This window comes from Coregonus clupeaformis, unplaced genomic scaffold, assembly GCF_020615455.1.
Source record: "Coregonus clupeaformis isolate EN_2021a unplaced genomic scaffold, ASM2061545v1 scaf0002, whole genome shotgun sequence".
NCBI classification, from domain to species: Eukaryota; Metazoa; Chordata; class Actinopteri; order Salmoniformes; family Salmonidae; genus Coregonus; species Coregonus clupeaformis.
The window spans coordinates 1699897-1718156 of record NW_025533457.1 but is presented as its reverse complement, the minus strand read 5'-3'; the positions used below and the strand labels follow the sequence as shown (position 1 = coordinate 1718156).

The 18260-nt window shown below is 44.1% G+C and overlaps 1 protein-coding gene across 2 annotated transcripts in view; it reads right to left on the bottom strand.

The window, feature by feature from the left end:
* Positions 1-18009, bottom strand: part of psat1 (phosphoserine aminotransferase 1) — a 35928-nt gene extending 17919 nt beyond the window's left edge. For both annotated transcript variants that reach the window (XR_005994059.2, XM_041835954.2), the window contains exons 1-6: positions 17823-18009; positions 16784-16844; positions 14085-14154; positions 11037-11242; positions 3106-3278; positions 1161-1330 (exon numbers count right to left, since the gene is read on the bottom strand). Coding sequence is in view for 1 of the 2 variants with exons in the window: in XM_041835954.2 (XP_041691888.1) it covers positions 1161-1330; positions 3106-3278; positions 11037-11242; positions 14085-14154; positions 16784-16844; positions 17823-17879 (737 nt within the window). In the remaining variant the exon portion in view is untranslated. The remainder of the gene's footprint in view (positions 1-1160; positions 1331-3105; positions 3279-11036; positions 11243-14084; positions 14155-16783; positions 16845-17822) is intronic.
* Positions 18010-18260: the final 251 nt, after the last annotated feature.

Genomic DNA, 18260 nt, shown 5'->3' with positions numbered 1-18260 from the left:
CTTTCTATTCCATTAAACAATCTATTAAATTAGACATACCAATTAGGATCTGGCTCTAAATATTCTAATCAATAATAGAACCAATAGCACTCTATGGCAGAGCTTACAGAGCTGGACAAATGGGACAAAGGCCCAACTGAAACCCTGCGGAATTCTGTAAGAGAAAAACTCCAAACGCATGCAGAGCAGAATTAAGACAATTCCCTCTTCTGATTCATATCCCAAAAAGAGCCACCAAATTGTATAATAATTTAGTGACCCCGAGTCCTACCATTACAATACCCTCAAATGCCAAGAGGTGACCATAGAGAAGAGTCCCCTCAGCCAGCTGGTTCTGAGGCTCAGTTCACTAACCCAAACCAACCCAACAAAGCCTCAGGACAGCACTCAGAAAATATGGCCCAACCAAATCATCACAAAGCAAAAAGAAAGATATATCACCTATTGGAAAGACGCCACAAAAAATCAAAGTAAAACTTCAATGCTTTGTCTCTAAACAGACAGTACATGGTGGCAGACTATCTGACCACTGTGACTGACAGAAAACTGAGGAAAACACTGACTAGGTACAGACTCAGTGAGCACAGTCTGGCCATAGAGACCGGTCATCACAGGCAAACCTGGCTGCCCAGTGAGGACCACTCTCATGTGGCTCAGTTGGGAGAGCATGGCGCTTGCAATGCCAGGGTGGTGGGTTCGATTCCCACGGGGGACCAGTATGAAAAATGTATGCACTCACTACTGTAAGTCGCTCTGGATAAGAGCGTCTGCTAAATGACTAAAATGTCCAAATGAAAGGACAGCCTGGCCATAGAGAGCGAGAGAGAGAGCTGTAATGCTTGGTTGGAACAAAAGCCTGCACACCCAAACCTGCTGTAAAAGCTTGTCTGTAATTGAAGCAAGGCACTGTGTGTTACCTGAAGCAAGGCACTGTGTGTCACCTGAAGCAAGGCACTGTGTGTTACCTTTTTTGGGCGGCAGGTAGCTTAGTGGTTAAGAGCGTTGTGCCAGTAACCGAAAGGTCGCTGGTTCTAATCCCCGAGCCGACTAGGTGAAAAATCTGTCGATGTGCCCTTGAGCAAGGCACTTAACCCTAATTGCTCCTTTAAGTCGCTCTGGATAAGAGCGTCTGCTAAATGACTAAAATGAAAAAATGTTACCTGAAGCAGGGTGGTGTGTTGTACATAGAGTTGTTCCTAGCCTGCACTTGGTAGTCAAGGACAATGGGACACTCCGTCAGGGCACGGCCAATGAGATCCTCTCTCACGATCACCACAGTAACACCAGCACAGCCCACGTTCTTCTGAGCCCCAGCGAAGATCAGCCCAAACTATAAACAACACATTGAATAAACACCAACATACAGGAAGTTATAACTGGGTTATAAAGTGCTAACAAAGAAAAGCATGCAGTAGTTGGTAAACTTTCATTTACCTTATGCTGCATAACCATAACCTACAGTACCAGTCAAAAGTTTGGACACACCTACTCATTCAAGGGTTTTTCTTTATTTTTTGACTATTTTCTACATTGTAGAATAATAGCGAAGACATCAAAACTATGAAATAACACATATGGCATCATGTAGTAACCAAAGAAAGTGTTAAACAAATCAAAATATATTTTATATTTTGATTCTTCAAAGTAGCCACCCTTTGCCTTGACAGCTTTGCACACTCTTGGCATTCTCTTAACCAGCTTCATGAGGAATGCTTTTCCAACAGTCTTGAAGGAGTTCCCACATATGCTGAGCACTTGTTGGCTGCTTTTCCTTCACTCTGCCGTCCGACTCATCCCAAACCATCTCAATTGGGTTGAGGTCGGGTGATTGTGGAGGCCAGGTCATCTGATGCAGCACTTCATCACTCTCCTTCTTGGTAAAATAGCCCTTACTCAGCCTGGAGGTGTGTTGGGTCATTGTCATGTTGAAAAACAAATGATAGTCCCACTAAGCCCAAACCAGATGGGATGGCGTATCGCTGCAGAATGCTGTGGTAGCCATGCTGGTTAAGTGTGCCTTGAATTCTAAATAAATCACAGACCGTGTCACCAGCAAAGCACCCCCACACCATCACACCTCCTTCTCCATGCTTTATTGTGGGAACCACACATGCAGAGATCATCTGTTCACCTACTCTGCGTCTCACAAAGACACGGAGGTTGGAACCAAAAATCTAAACTTTGGACTCATCAGACCAAAAGGACAGATTTCCACCGGTCTAATGTCCATTGCTCGTGTTTCTTGGCACAAGCAAGTCTCTTCTTCTTAATGGTGTCCTTTAGTAGTGGTTTCTTTGCAGCAATTCGACATGAAGGCCTGATTCACGCAGTCTCCTCTGAACAGTTGATGTTGAGATGAGTCTGTTCCTTGAACTCTGTGAAGCATTTATTTGGGCTGCAATTTGAAGTGCACTTAACTCTAATGAACTTATCCTCTGCAGCAGAGGTAACTCTGGGCCTTCCATTCCTGTGGCAGTCCTCATGAGAGCCAGTTTCATCATAGCGCTTGATGGTTTCTGCAACTGCACTTGAGGAAACTTTCAAAGTTCTTGAAATGTTCCATATTGACTGACCTTCATGTCTTAAAGTAATGATGGACTGTCGTTTCTCTTTGCTTATTTGAGCTGTTCTTGCCATAATATTGACTTGGTCTTTTACCAAATAGGGCTATCTTCTTTATACCAACCCTACCTTGTCACAACACAACTGATTGGCTCAAACGCATTAAGAAGGAAAGAAATTCCACAAATTAACAAGGCACACCTGTTAATTGAAATGCATTCCAGGTGACTACCTCATGAAGCTGGTTGAGAGAATGCCAAGAGTGTGCAAAGCTGTCATCAAGGCAAAGAGTGGCTATTTGAAAATGATTCCATATGTGTTATTTCATAGTTTTGATGTCTTCACTATTATTCTACAATGTAGAAAATACTATGTAGAATAATAGTGAGTAGGTGGAATGAGTAGGTGTCCAAACTTTTGACTGGTACTGTATAATCAACACCTCAAAGCTAATTTCCATGCTCATACATTTTAATGATGTAGCCAATTTTGACTTTGCAGCATGGTTGTGTCGTTGGAACCAAGTGAAATGCTCATCCTTACCTTGGAAACATCGACGGGTCGGGACAGGAAGTTAGAGGACATGTCAGAGACCAGGACGGCTCCGTGGGTGTCCGGGGTGAAGTTGTACTCCACGCCGTGCACTGTCTCGTTGCAGCAGTAATACACGTAGGACGCTCCAGGGGTCAACGACCAGCTGCTGGGGTCAGGGATCTCTGGAGGACCGCAGGAGGACAGTCAGAATCATTAGACCACACAGTCAGAATCATTCGACCACAAGGTCAAAACAACACTAGAATCACGACTACCGGAGGACCACAGGGTCAAAACACTAGAATCACAACTACAGGAGGACCACAGGGTCAAAACAACACTGGAATCACAACTACAGGAGGACCACAAGGTCAAAACAACACTAGAATCACAACTACCGGAGGACCACAAGGTCAAAACACTAGAATCACAACTACAGGAGGACCACAGGGTCAAAACACTAGAATCACAACTACCGGAGGACCACAAGGTCAAAACACTAGAATCAGAACGACAGGAGGACCACAAGGTCAAAACAATACAACCACCGTCCAGTCATAACAACCACAATATGAACATATGGTCCCCAATAAATATGGAATCCCAACCGAAGCACGACCAGACGGGGCAAACAAAAACTACAACAAGGCGTCCACAGAGTCTGAACAACAGTAGACTCACAACCACAGTAGGTCTGCAGGGTCCACCTCCCAGATAGCAAAACATGTCTTCCCACCTGCTGTTTGTCACCTTCCTTACACCCAAGACTATAAATTCATACCGCCAGCAGGCGAATGGAGTTTGCCATTCAAGACATGATTTGCATCTCTGGCGGGTAGCCTCCACTCATTGGACCGCTATAAGCCCTTGGCAAGCCATCTAGCCATGAGCTAATTTGAAACACAATAGCAAGGAATTTCTCAAATTGGGCCTGCCACCTTCCAGCTAACCACAGCCAGCCAAAGGCTACAAGCTGTTTCTGTTGTTTCTATAAATACCTTGCATTTTGTTGTGATTTTAATTTGATTTATTTGCCAATTTAAAAAACACAATGCAACCACGTGGACATAATGCATTTACAGTTTTACATTTGAGTCATTTTAGCAGACGCTCTTATCCAGAGCAACTTACAGTTAGTGAGTGCATACATTTTCATACTGGCCCCCCATGGGAAACGAACTGAGCTACACGGGGCCCCGTGATGATGACACAAAAAGTGATACACCTAATAATTTAAAGTAGATTCATGATATATTAATTATGCCCAAAAATAGCCTACATTTTTGCCATTGATTTAATATACTATATAGCAATACAAACGGTTGTTTTTTTCCTACCAATAAATACCCCTCCCAAAACCGCCTCACCCACCTGAAGAAGTGTTGATCCCTAGGTACCGTAGGTAGTGGCCCCTCTTAAACACCACAGGCTTTTTAAACTAAAGAACAGTTTAATTGTTTGTATTTATCACCACCAAACGTTTTGAAATACCGAACAAAGCGGCACCCATTCAGTCGATATACAGTGGCTTGCGAAAGTATTCACCCCCCTTGGCATCTTTCCTATTTTGGTGCCTTACAACCTGGAATTAAAATGGATTTTGGGGGGGTTTGTATCATTTGATTTACACAACATGCCTACCACTTTGAAGATGCAAAATATTTTTTCTGGTGAAACAAACAAGAAATAACAAAAAAAAACGGACGTCTTGAGCGTGCATAACTAGTCACCCCCACAAGGTCAATACTTTGTAGAGCCACCTTTTGCAGCAATTACAGCTGCAAGTCTCTTGGAGTATGTCTCTATAAGCTTGGCACATCTAGCCACTGGGATTTTTGCCCATTCTTCAAGGCAAAACTGCTCCAGCTCCTTCAAGTTGGATGGGTTCCACTGGTGTACAGCAATCTTTATGTCATACCACAGATTCTCAATTGGATTGAGGTCTGGGCTTTGACTAGGCCATTCCAAGACATTTAAATGTTTCCCCTTAAACCACTCGAGTGTTGCTTTAGCAGTATGCTTAGGGTCATTGTCCTGCTGGAAGGTGAACCTCTGTCCCAGTGTCAAATCTCTGGAAGACTGAAACAGGTTTCCCTCAAGAATTTCCCTGTATTTAGCTCCATCCATAATTCCTTCAATTCTGATGCTTCTTTTTGTCTTATGTTGCACCTACACCACATTTAAAAGGAATATTCTTATCATGTTACTGAATGTATCCAGAGTTTATTTAGATTTTGTTATCAACAAATGCGGCCAAAAGTACAGAAAATGTAAATACAATCAAGTGTAATGTTTGGATTCAGTCTTGTCAGGTGAACTGTTGTGTCCTCGCCTTTGGTCTAATAATTTCCCCATGATCTCCAAACTGTTCCCTTTCAATTGCTACCATGGTTATGCATTTAATATTTGTTCTGTAAGAAACATTCAATTCCAATGTGTGTGAAAGGTTAAGTGAAACTCAGGGTTGGGTTATACAAAAAATCAGAAACGTTCAACATCCCACAGAGCACCATTAAATCCATTATTACAAAATCGAAAGAATATGACACCACAACAAACCTGGCAAGAGATGGCCGCCCACCAAAACTCACGGACCAGGCAAGGAGGGCATTAAATCAGAGGCAACAAAGAGACCAAAGATAACCCTGAAGGAGCTGCAAAGCTCCACAGCGGAGATTGGAGTATCTGTCCATAGGACCACTTTAAGCCGTACACTCCACAGAGCTGGGCTTTACGGAAGAGTGGCCACAAAAAATAAGTAAATGTTTGGTGTTCGCCAAAAGGCATGTGGGAGACTCCCCAAACATATGGAAGAAGGTACTCTGGTCCGATGAGACTAAAATTAAGCTTTTTAGCCATCAAAGAAAACGCTAACCCAACACCTCTCATCACCCCGAGAACACCATCCCCACAGTGACGCATGGTGGTGGCAGCATCATACTGTGGGGATGTTTTTCCATCGGCAGGGACTGGGAAACTGGTCAGAATTGAAGGAATGATGGATGGCTCTAAATACAGGGAAATTCTTGAGGGGAACCTGTTTCAGTCTTCCAGAGATTTGAAACTGGGATGGAGGTTCACCTTCCAGCAGGACAATGACCCTAAGCATCTGTAAAAGTTTGTGAGGGTTTTAGGTGCCATGCCGAATTTCTTCAGCCTCCTGAGTTTGAAGAGGCTCTGTTGCGCCTTCTTCACCACACTGTCTGCGTTTGTCGGTGATGTGTATGCCAAGGAACTTGAAGCTTTCCACCTTCTCCACTGCGGTCCCGTCAATGTGGATAGGGGGTGGACCCTCTGCTGTTTCCTGAAGTCCACGATCATCTCCTTTGTTTTGTTGACGTTGAGTGAGAGGTTATTTTCCTGGCACCACACTCCCAGAGCCCTCACCTCCTCCCTGTACGCGGTCTCGTCATTGTTGGTAATCAAGCCTACTACTGCTGTGTCGTCTGCAAACTTAATGTTTGAGTTGGAGGCGTGCTTGGCCACGTAGTCATGGGTGAACAGGGAGTACAGGAGGGGGCTGAGCACGCACCCTTGTGAGGCCCCAGTGTTGAGGATCAGCGAAGTGGAGATGTTGTTTCCTACCTTCACCACCTGGGGGCGGCCCGTCAGGAAGTCCAGGACCCAGTTGCACAGGGCGGGGTTCAGACCCAGGGCCTCGAGCTTAATGATGAGCTTGGAGGGTACTATGGTGTTGAATGCTGAGCTATAGTCAATGAACAGCATTCTTACATAGGTATTCCTCTTGTCCAGATGGGATAGGGCAGTGTGCAGTGTGATGGCGATTGCATCGTCTGTGGATCTATTGGGGCGGTAAGCAAATTGAAATGGGTCTAGGGTGACAGGTAAGGTAGAGGTGATATGATCCTTGACTAGTCTCTCAAAGCACTTCATGATGACAGAGGTGAGTGCTACAGGGCAATAGTCATTTAGTTCAGTTACCTTTGCTTTCTTGGGTACAGGAACAATGGTGGCCATTTTGAAGCATGTGGGAACAGCAGAAAGGGAGAGATTGAATATGTCCATAAACACACCAGCCAGCTGGTCTGCGCATGCTCTGAGGACGCGGCTAGGGATGCCGTCTGGGCCGGCAGCCGTGCAGGGATTAACATGCTTAAATGTCTTAATCACGTCGGCCACGGAGAAGGACAATACGGACTTTCAGCTCCCTCCAAAGATGTTCTATTCGGTTCAGGTCTGGAGACTGGCTAGGCCACTCCAGGACCTTGAGATGCTTCTTACGGAGCCACTCCTTAGTTGCCCTGGCTGTGTGTTTCGGGTCGTTGTCATGCTGGAAGACCCAGCCACGACCCATCTTCAATGCTCTTACTGAGGGAAGGAGGTTGTTGGCCAAGATCTCGCGATACATGGCCCCATCCATCCTCCCCTCAATACGGTGCAGTCGTCCTGTCCCCTTTGCAGAAAAGTATCCCCAAAGAATGATGTTTCCACCTCCATGCTTCACGGTTGGGATGGTGTTCTTGGGGTTGTACTCATCCTTCTTCTTCCTCCAAACACGGCGAGTGGAGTTTAGACCAAAAAGCTCTATTTTTGTCTCATCAGACCACATGACCATCTCCCATTCCTCCTCTGGATCATCCAGATGGTCATTGGCAAACATCAGACGGGCCTGGACATGCGCTGGCTTGAGCAGGAGGACCTTGCGTGCGCTGCAGGATTTTAATCCATGACGGCGTAGTGTGTTAATAATGGTTTTCTTTGAGACTGTGGTCCCAGCTCTCTTCAGGTCATTGACCAGGTCCTGCCGTGTAGTTCTGGGCTGATCCCTCACCTTCCTCATGATCATTGATGCCCCACGAGGTGAGATCTTGCATGGAGACCCAGACCGAGGGTGATTGATCATCATCTTGAACTTCTTCCATTTTCTCACCAAGCTGCTTGCCTATTGCCCTGTACCCCATCCCAGCCTTCTGCAGGTCTACAATTTTATCCATTTACATTTACATTTTAGTCATTTAGCAGACGCTCTTATCCAGAGCGACTTACAGGAGCAATTAGGGTTAAGTGCCTTGCTCAAGGGCACATTAACGTCATTTAGCAGACGCTCTTAGCCAGAGCGACTCACAAATTGGTGCGTTCACCCTATAGCCAGTGGGATAACCACTTTACAATTTGGGGGGGGGGGTTAGAAGGAATACTTTATCCTATCCCAGGTATTCCTTAAAGAGGTGGGGTTTCAAATGTCTCCGGAAGGTGGTGAGTGACTCCGCTGTCCTGGCGTCGTGAGGGAGCTTGTTCCACCATTGGGGTGCCAGAGCAGCGAACAGTTTTGACGCTGGGACAGTTGTACGGAGACGCTGGGACAGTTGTACCGGGACGCTGGGACAGGTGTACCAGGACAGTTGTACGGGGACGCTGGGACAGTTGTATCCCTGATGTCCTTACACAGCTCGCTGGTCTTGGCCATTGTGGAGAGGTTGGAGTCTGTTTGAGTGTGTGGCAGGTGTCTTTTATACAGGTAACGAGTTCAAACAGGTGCAGTTAATACAGGTAATGAGTGGAAAACAGGAGGGCTTCTTAAAGAAAAACTAACAGGTCTGTGAGAGCTGGAATTCTTACTGGTTGGTAGGTGATCAAATACTTATGTCATGCAATAAAATGCAAATTAATTACTATATAAAATCATACAATGTGATTTTCTTGATTTTAGATTCCGTCTCTCACAGTTGAAGTGTACATATGATAAAAATGACAGACCTCTACATGCTTTGTAAGTAGGAAAACCTGCAAAATCGGCAGTGTATCAAATACTTGTTCTCCCTACTGTATATGCTTTGTCTTCTCTACAGAAATCACTTCCACTAGTCCACTGCCTGTCTGCTGTGTGTGCCTGTCTTGAGCATGGTAATAAAACATGAGTTCACCTCCTACTGGTCATTTCAGTCCTCTTACCGGGACGCCGGGACAGTTGTACCGGGACAGTTGTACCGGGACACCAGGACAGTTGTACGGAGACGCTGGGACAGTTGTACGGAGACGCTGGGACAGTTGTACCGGGACGCTGGGACAGGTGTACCAGGACAGTTGTACGGGGACGCTGGGACAGTTGTACCGGGACGCCGGGACAGTTGTACGGAGACGCTGGGACAGTTGTACGGAGACGCTGGGACAGTTGTACCGGGACGCTGGGACAGGTGTACCAGGACAGTTGTACGGGGACGCTGGGACAGTTGTACGGGGACGCTGGGACAGTTGTACCGGGACACCAGGACAGTTGTACCGGGACGCTGTGACAGTTGTACCCATCTTATAAAACGGCACCTCTTTCGCGACCCCCACCAGTTGGTGGTGTTCTTTTTCAGTAACAGCACAAAGGACATGTTCACATCTATTAAAGAAACTTCCACAGAACATGAAAACTGAAAGACTATTTCAGTGATCGCTGGTTTTGCTTTTCTTTTGAACCCTGCACTCAAAAATACTTTTAATAATGAGCTATTGAGTCGAGCACCGCAATTCTATGACTTTCTAAACCATAGGATGTAACGTGGAATCAGTCATGTTGTTAGTGTGGGAATCAGTCATGTTGTTAGTGTGGGAATCAGTCATGTTGTTATAATAATAATAATAATATGCCATTTAGCAGACGCTTTTATCCGAAAGCGACTTACAGTCATGCGTGCATACATTTTTTGTGTATGGGTGGTCCCGGGGATCGAACCCACTACCTTGGCGTTACAAGCGCCGTGCTCTACCAGCTGAGCTACAGAGGACCAGTGTGGGAATCAGTTAGTGTGGGAATCAGTCACGTGATGTTAGCGTAGGTCTGTGGTGTGAGGCGGATAGTTAGTGTCAACAGGAGACATGAGGAGAGTAATTCTGCTACATTAAACTGTTAACACAGAACACCATGTACACACAACACACACACACACACACACACACACACACACACACACACACACACACACACACACACACACACACACACACACACACACACACACACACACACACACACACACACACACACACACACACACACACACACACACACACACACACACACACACACACACACACACACACACACACACACACACACACACACACACACACACACACACACACACACACACACACACACACACACACACACACACACACACACACACACACACACACACACACACACACACACACACACACACACACACACACACACACACACACACACACACACACACACACACACACACACACACACACACACACACACACACACACACACACACACACACACACACACACACACACACACACACACACACACACACACACACACACACACACACACACACACACACACACACACACACACACACACACACACACACACACACACACACACACACACACACACACACACACACACACACACACACACACACACACACACACACACACACACACACACACACACACACACACACACACACACACACACACACACACACACACACACACACACACACACACACACACACACACACACACACACACACACACACACACACACACACACACACACACACACACACACACACACACACACACACACACACACACACACACACACACACACACACACACACACACACACACACACACACACACACACACACACACACACACACACACACACACACACACACACACACACACACACACACACACACACACACACACACACACACACACACACACACACACACACACACACACACACACACACACACACACACACACACACACACACACACACACACACACACACACACACACACACACACACACACACACACACACACACACACACACACACACACACACACACACACACACACACACACACACACACACACACACACACACACACACACACACACACACACACACACACACACACACACACTTACTGGTGTAGGTGTCCAGTTTGGGGTGCACCACGTTGACCTTGCCGTATTTCTCAGCTTCCTTGGCAGCATTGGACGACCAGGTGCCCGTCACTATGTAATCAGCACACCTGTCCTCCTTTAGACCAATCAGGTTGAGGGGGACGGCACTAAACTGGCCTGTCCCGCCCCCCTGGAGGAACATGACTTTGTAGTTGTCTGGGATACTCCTGGAGAGAGGGAGAGAGAGAGTCAAATCTAAAAATGTCAACCAGACAACCTAAGAAAATTAACAACAATGACAAATGGTTTGATGAAGAATGCAAAAATCTATGAAAAGAATTGAGGAATCTATCAACATGGAACATTTCTGTGATCTTTTATTTCAGTTCATGAAACCAACACTTTACATGTTGCATTTTATATTTTTGTTCAGTATATTTTTGTTCAGTATATTTTTGTTCAGTATATTTTTGTTCAGTATATTTTTGTTCAGTATATTTTTGTTCAGTATATTTTTGTTCAGTATATTTTTGTTCAGTATATTTTTGTTCAGTATATTTTTGTTCAGTATATTTTTGTTCAGTATATTTTTGTTCAGTATATTTTTGTTCAGTATATTTTTGTTCAGTATATTTTTGTTCAGTATATTTTTGTTCAGTATATTTTTGTTCAGTATATTTTTGTTCAGTATATTTTTGTTCAGTATATTTTTGTTCAGTATATTTTTGTTCAGTATATTTTGCCAATTAAAGGCTAGTCTAATTTGTTCCTCGATATATTTCATCAAGTGTAACAACGTCCTAAATCTGTGACTGAGAGCGTTATTATATTATTATTACAGCGGTAGAATAAACAGCCTCAATATTTGCAGCCGTGTACAGTGGGGGAGATAGGTGGTGGTGCATACAGTGGGGAGATAGGTGGTGGTGCGTGCATACAGTGGGGGAGATAGGTGGTGGTGCATACAGTGGGGGAGATAGGTGGTGGTGCATACAGTGGGGGAGATAGGTGGTGGTGCATACATACATACAGTGGGGAGATAGGTGGTGGTGCATACAGTGGGGGAGATAGGTGGTGGTGCATACATACATACAGTGGGGAGATAGGTGGTGGTGCATACAGTGGGGAGATAGGTGGTGGTGCATACATACATACAGTGGGGAGATAGGTGGTGGTGCATACATACATACAGTGGGGAGATAGGTGGTGGTGCATACATACATACAGTGGGGAGATAGGTGGTGGTGCATACATACATACAGTGGGGAGATAGGTGGTGGTGCATACATACATACAGTGGGGAGATAGGTGGTGGTGCATACATACATACAGTGGGGAGATAGGTGGTGGTGCGTGCATACAGTGGGGAGAACAAGTATTTGATACACTGCCGATTTTGCAGGTTTTCCTACTTACAAAGCATGTAGAGGTCTGTAATTTCAAATACTTATGTCATGCAATAAAATACAAACGAATTACTTAAAAATCATACAATGTGATTTTCTGGATTTTTGTTTTAGATTCCGTCTCTCACAGTTGAAGTGTACCTATGATAAAAAATTACAGACCTCTACATGCTTTGTAAGTAGGAAAACCGGCAAAATCGGCAGTGTATCAAATACTTGTTCTCCCCCGCTGTAGGTGACAGGCTGATATCTCTCTAGGAGCTGATCCATTGTGAGTATTATGGAATAATTATAATGTTATGGTAAGAGTTGAATGGAGAAAGCTGATCTGAGATCAGTGCTGCCTTTCCTTCCATCTTATCAGTATCAACACATGTTCCAGTGATGCACTTAGTGAAAATTCTCCCTTCGCAGTGTTTTGGGAAACGCATGCGAGTTGTTCGGCCATTATAGGAACGATGCGTTGTCAAAAACACTTGTAAGCGTAAGATCCATCGCTACCAGGAAACGGGCCCAGGACTCGAAGCCGAGCTAGTTCTGCATTCAACAGCCAATGATGTTGCCTAGCCAACGATGTGGGGTGTTCTAGAAAGATACACTGTTGCCTCGCCAATAACCTGGGGTTTTCTAGAATGCACAACTCGTCTGAAAGGCAGCCAGGGTAAAATGTCACGAGTTCAAGCAAAATAAAGATTAAAACACATGCAAAGACACCAACACATTCTCCCAGACAGATTAAAACACATGCAAAGACACCAACACATTCTACCAGACAGATTAAAACACATGCAAAGACACCAACACATTCTCCCAGACAGATTAAAACACATGCAAAGACACCAACACATTCTCCCAGACAGATTAAAACACATGCAAAGACACCAACACATTCTCCCAGACAGATTAAAACACATGCAAAGACACCAACACATTCTCCCAGACAGATTAAAACACATGCAAAGACACCAACACATTCTCCCAGACAGATTAAAACACATGCAAAGACACCAACACATTCTCCCAGACAGATTAAAACACATGCAGACACCAACACATTCTCCCAGACAGTTGATAACATTCTCCAGTGGTTTCTTAAACACTCCAGAATTAAACAGAAATATGATCCAGTAGCAGAGGAAGAAAATAATAGAAAGCTAGAGGGAAGAAGAGATGATCAGTAGAAGAGATGATCAGTAGAAAAGATGATCAGTAGAAGAGATGATCAGTAGAAAGGATGATCAGTAGAAGAGATGATCAGTAGAAGAGATGATCAGAAGAAGAGATGATCAGAAGAAGAGATGATCAGTAGAAGAGATGATCAGAAGAAGAGATGATCAGTAGAAAAGATGATCAGTAGAAGAGATGATCAGAAGAAGAGATGATCAGTAGAAGAGATGATCAGTAGAAGAGATGATCAGTAGAAGAGATGATCAGTAGAAGAGATGATCAGTAGAAGAGATGATCAGTAGAAGAGATGATCAGTAGAAGAGATGATCAGTAGAAGAGATGATCAGAAGAAGAGATGATCAGTAGAAGAGATGATCAGAAGAAGAGATGATCAGTAGAAAAGATGATCAGTAGAAAAGATGATCAGTAGAAGAGATGATCAGAAGAAGAGATGATCAGAGAAAATCAGAATCAGTAGGATTGTGTGTACACTCACAGCAGCTCCCGTAACAGGTTCTCTGTGATGTTCACGATCTTGGTGAAGTCTGACGACCGATGGCTCATCTCTGCACGGACAGAATAAAATACAATAAAATAAATTAGCTAGCTAATAAAGACACCATGTCATTAAAACATGACAGACAGGCCCCACTGGGCAAAGACGGCTATTCCACATTGGTTTTAATTTCATTGAGATTACGTGGAAACGGGCCTCCCGAGTGGCACAGCGGTCTAAGGCACTGCATCGCAGTGCTAGAGGCGTCACTACAGACCTGGGTTCGATTCCCAGGCTGTATCACAACCGGCCGTGATCGGGAGTCCCATAGGGCGGCGCACAATTGGCCCAGCGTCGTCTGGGTTAGGGGAGGGTTTGGCCGGGGGGGCTTTACTTGGCTCAGAGATGCGGAGTAGGTGAAAGGATGATCTCTGCATGTGTGGTTCCCACCGTGAAGCATGGAGGAGGAGGTGTGATGGTGCTTTGCTGGTGACACTGTCTGTGATTTATTTAGAATTCAAGGCACACTTAACCAGCATGGTTACCACAGCATTCTGCAGCGATACGCCATCCCATCTGGTTTGGACTTAGTGGGACTATCATTTATTTTTCCAACAGGACAATGACCCAATGAAAAGCAGCCAACAAGTGCTCAGCATATGTGGGAACTCCTTCAAGACTGTTGGAAAAGCATTCCAGGTGAAGCTGGTTGAGAGAATGCCAAGAGTGTGCAAAGCTGTCATCAAGGCAAAGGGTGGCTATTTGAAGAATCTAACATCTAAAATCTATTTTGATTTGTTTAACCCTTTTTTGGTTACAACATGATTCCATATGTGTTATTTCATAGTTTTGATGTCTTCACTATTATTCTACAACGTAGAAAATAGTTTAAAAAAAGAAAAACCCTTGAATGAGTAGGTGTGTCCAAACTTTTGACTGGTAATGTATGTATGCATGTATATATATATATATATACACACATATATACATACATTCATACATACATACATACACAAATACAGTGGGGGAAAAAAGTATTTAGTCAGCCACCAATTGTGCAAGTTCTCCCACTTAAAAAGATGAGAGAGGCCTGTAATTTTCATCATAGGTACACGTCAACTATGACAGACAAAATGAGAAAAAAAAATCCAGAAAATCACATTGAAGGATTTTTAATGAATTTATTTGCAAATTATGGTGGAAAATAAGTATTTGGTCATCTACAAACAGGCAAGATTTCTGGCTCTCACAGACCTGTAACTTCTTCTTTAAGAGGCTCCTATGTCCTCCACTCGTTACCTGTATTAATGGCACCTGTTTGAACTTGTTATCAGTATAAAAGACACCTGTCCACAACCTCAAACAGTCACACTCCAAACTCCACTATGGCCAAGACCAAAGAGCTGTCAAAGGACACCAGAAACAAAATTGTAGACCTGCACCAGGCTGGGAAGACTGAATCTGCAATAGGTAAGCAGCTTGGTTTGAAGAAATCAACTGTGGGAGCAATTATTAGGAAATGGAAGACATACAAGACCACTGATAATCTCCCTTGATCTGGGGCTCCATGCAAGATCTCACCCCGTGGGGTCAAAATGATCACAAGAATGGTGAACAAAAATCCCAGAACCACACAGGGGGACCTAGTGAATGACCTGCAGAGAGCTGGGACCAAAGTAACAAAGCCTACCATCAGTAACACACTACGCCGCCAGGGACTCAAATCCTGCAGTGCAAGACGTGTCCCCCTGCTTAAGCCAGTACATGTCCAGGCCTGTCTGAAGTTTGCTAGAGTGCATTTGGATGATCCAGAAGAGGATTGGGAGAATGTCAGATGAAACCAAAATATAACTTTTTGGTAAAAACTCAACTCGTCGTGTTTGGAAGACAAAGAATGCTGAGTTGCATCCAAAGAACACCATACCTACTGTGAAGCATGGGGGTGGAAACATCATGCTTTGGGGCTGTTTTTTCTGCAAAGGGACCAGGACGACTGATCCGTGTAAAGGAAAGAATGAATGGGGCCATGTATCGTGAGATTTTGAGTGAAAACCTCCTTCCATCAGCAAGGGCATTGAAGATGAAACGTGGCTGGGTCTTTCAGCATGACAATGATCCCAAACACACCGCCCGGGCAACGAAGGAGTGGCTTCGTAAGAAGCATTTCAAGGTCCTGGAGTGGCCTAGCCAGTCTCCTGATCTCAACCCCATAGAAAATCTTTGGAGGGAGTTGAAAGTCTGTGTTGCCCAGCGACAGCCCCAAAACATCACTGCTCTAGAGGAGATCTGCATGGAGGAATGGGCCAAAATAGCAGCAACAGTGTGTGAAAACCTTGTGAAGACTTACAGAAAACGTTTGACCTGTGTCATTGCCAACAAAGGGTATATAACAAAGTATTGAGAAACGTTTGTTATTGACCAAATACTTATTTTCCACCATAATTTGCAAATAAATTCATAAAAAATCCTACAATGTGATTTTCTGGATTATTTTTTTCTCATTTTGTCTGTCATAGTTGACGTGTACCTATGATGAAAATTACAGGCCTCTCTCATCTTTTTAAGTGGGAGAACTTGCACAATTGGTGGCTGACTAAATACTTTTTTTCCCCACTGTATATATAAAATAATAATTACATGGAAACAATGTTGATTCAACCAGTGTGTGCCCACTGGAGCAGACAGAGAGAGACACTAACCCAGGACACTGATCCCGCTGCCATTATAGTCCAGCAGTTCTCTCTGCGCCTGGAACAGCACCTGGGGACACAGCACATTCACGTTTAAATTCAAATCATTCACTTCAATGAAAACCCTTACAAGTCTTGAATACATTTATTTTAGTTTGAATACAGGTCATTCTAAATCAAATCACATTTTATTGTTAACGTACACATATTTAGCAGATGTTATTGCGGGTGTAGCGAAATGCTTGTGTTCCTAGCTCCAACAGTGCATTAGTATCTAACAATTCACAACAATACACACATCTAAAAGTAAAAGAATGGAATTAAGCCATATATAAATATTAGGACGAGCAATGTCAGAGTGGCATTGACTAGAATACAGTAGAATAGATTACAGTATATACATAAGAGATATGAGATGAGTAAAGCAGTATGTAAACATGATTTAAGTGACTAGTGTTCCATTATTAAAGTGACCAGTGATTCCATGTCTATGAATATAGGGCAGCAGCCTCTAAGGTGCAGGGTTAGCCGGGGGAACACAATGAACTGGTGGCAGCCGGATAAATCAACAACTTTTGGATGAGCCCTACCCGACTTGACAGTGGTTCTAGCACCCAGAGGTGAATAGCATCGCTTGGCACCGAAGCATAGATTTAAAGGATTTTCCACATGAACGGTTACGCGGCTGATGCAACTCAACCATCTAGTTTCACCAAGCGACTCGCCTCCCAGCCTACTCTTGCATGACGCCAAGATTTTTCCTCATGTTTAAACACGTTGTTTCTGTTCACAGTGATCAAATCGTCAGTTTAAAAATATAAATCTATCATGCTGTTTCAATGACGAAGGGATGCAACAGCGCAATCGCTTGCATGCTCTTATCAAATAAAACGCATCAAAGATAAAAAAAAAAAAAAACGTTGCACTTTTGCAACTTGCATTACGGAAAAAGTAGCATCCATACCATTCATTTCGGTTTCTCTTCATGTTACAGGCTACAAGCATTTACTTCTTCGGTTTTCTAATGCACAGTAAAAAGTCAACTTACAGACTGTGGTAGTTTTGCAGGTCCAGCACCGAAGTTGATGGTCTGTTTCTTTTCCATGTTTAAAGTGATTGTGTTTCTTTCTGTGAAGTGGCTGTTGCTTCCTGCTCCGTAAAATCAGATTCCCAGTGATGCGGATTCGCCTCTTCTCTCTCTGTTTCATCACCGAGCAGCATCCAAAAACCGCAGAGGCTCATTCAGCATTTCCTATTAGCCAATCTCACATGCCAAGGGAGGACTGTTCAGGCAGTCATTGGTTGATATCATTTTTTTTGCGATCGTGATTGGTTTATCTATCACGCCACCAAAACGTGATCAGCACACACACGCACGCACATGCAAGTAAGTACCCAGCTAGCACGTTACTGTGCACCGGATTAGACGACAATCACCCGGTTAAAAGGTGGAAACATCTTACCAATCACACCATTCATATTGTGT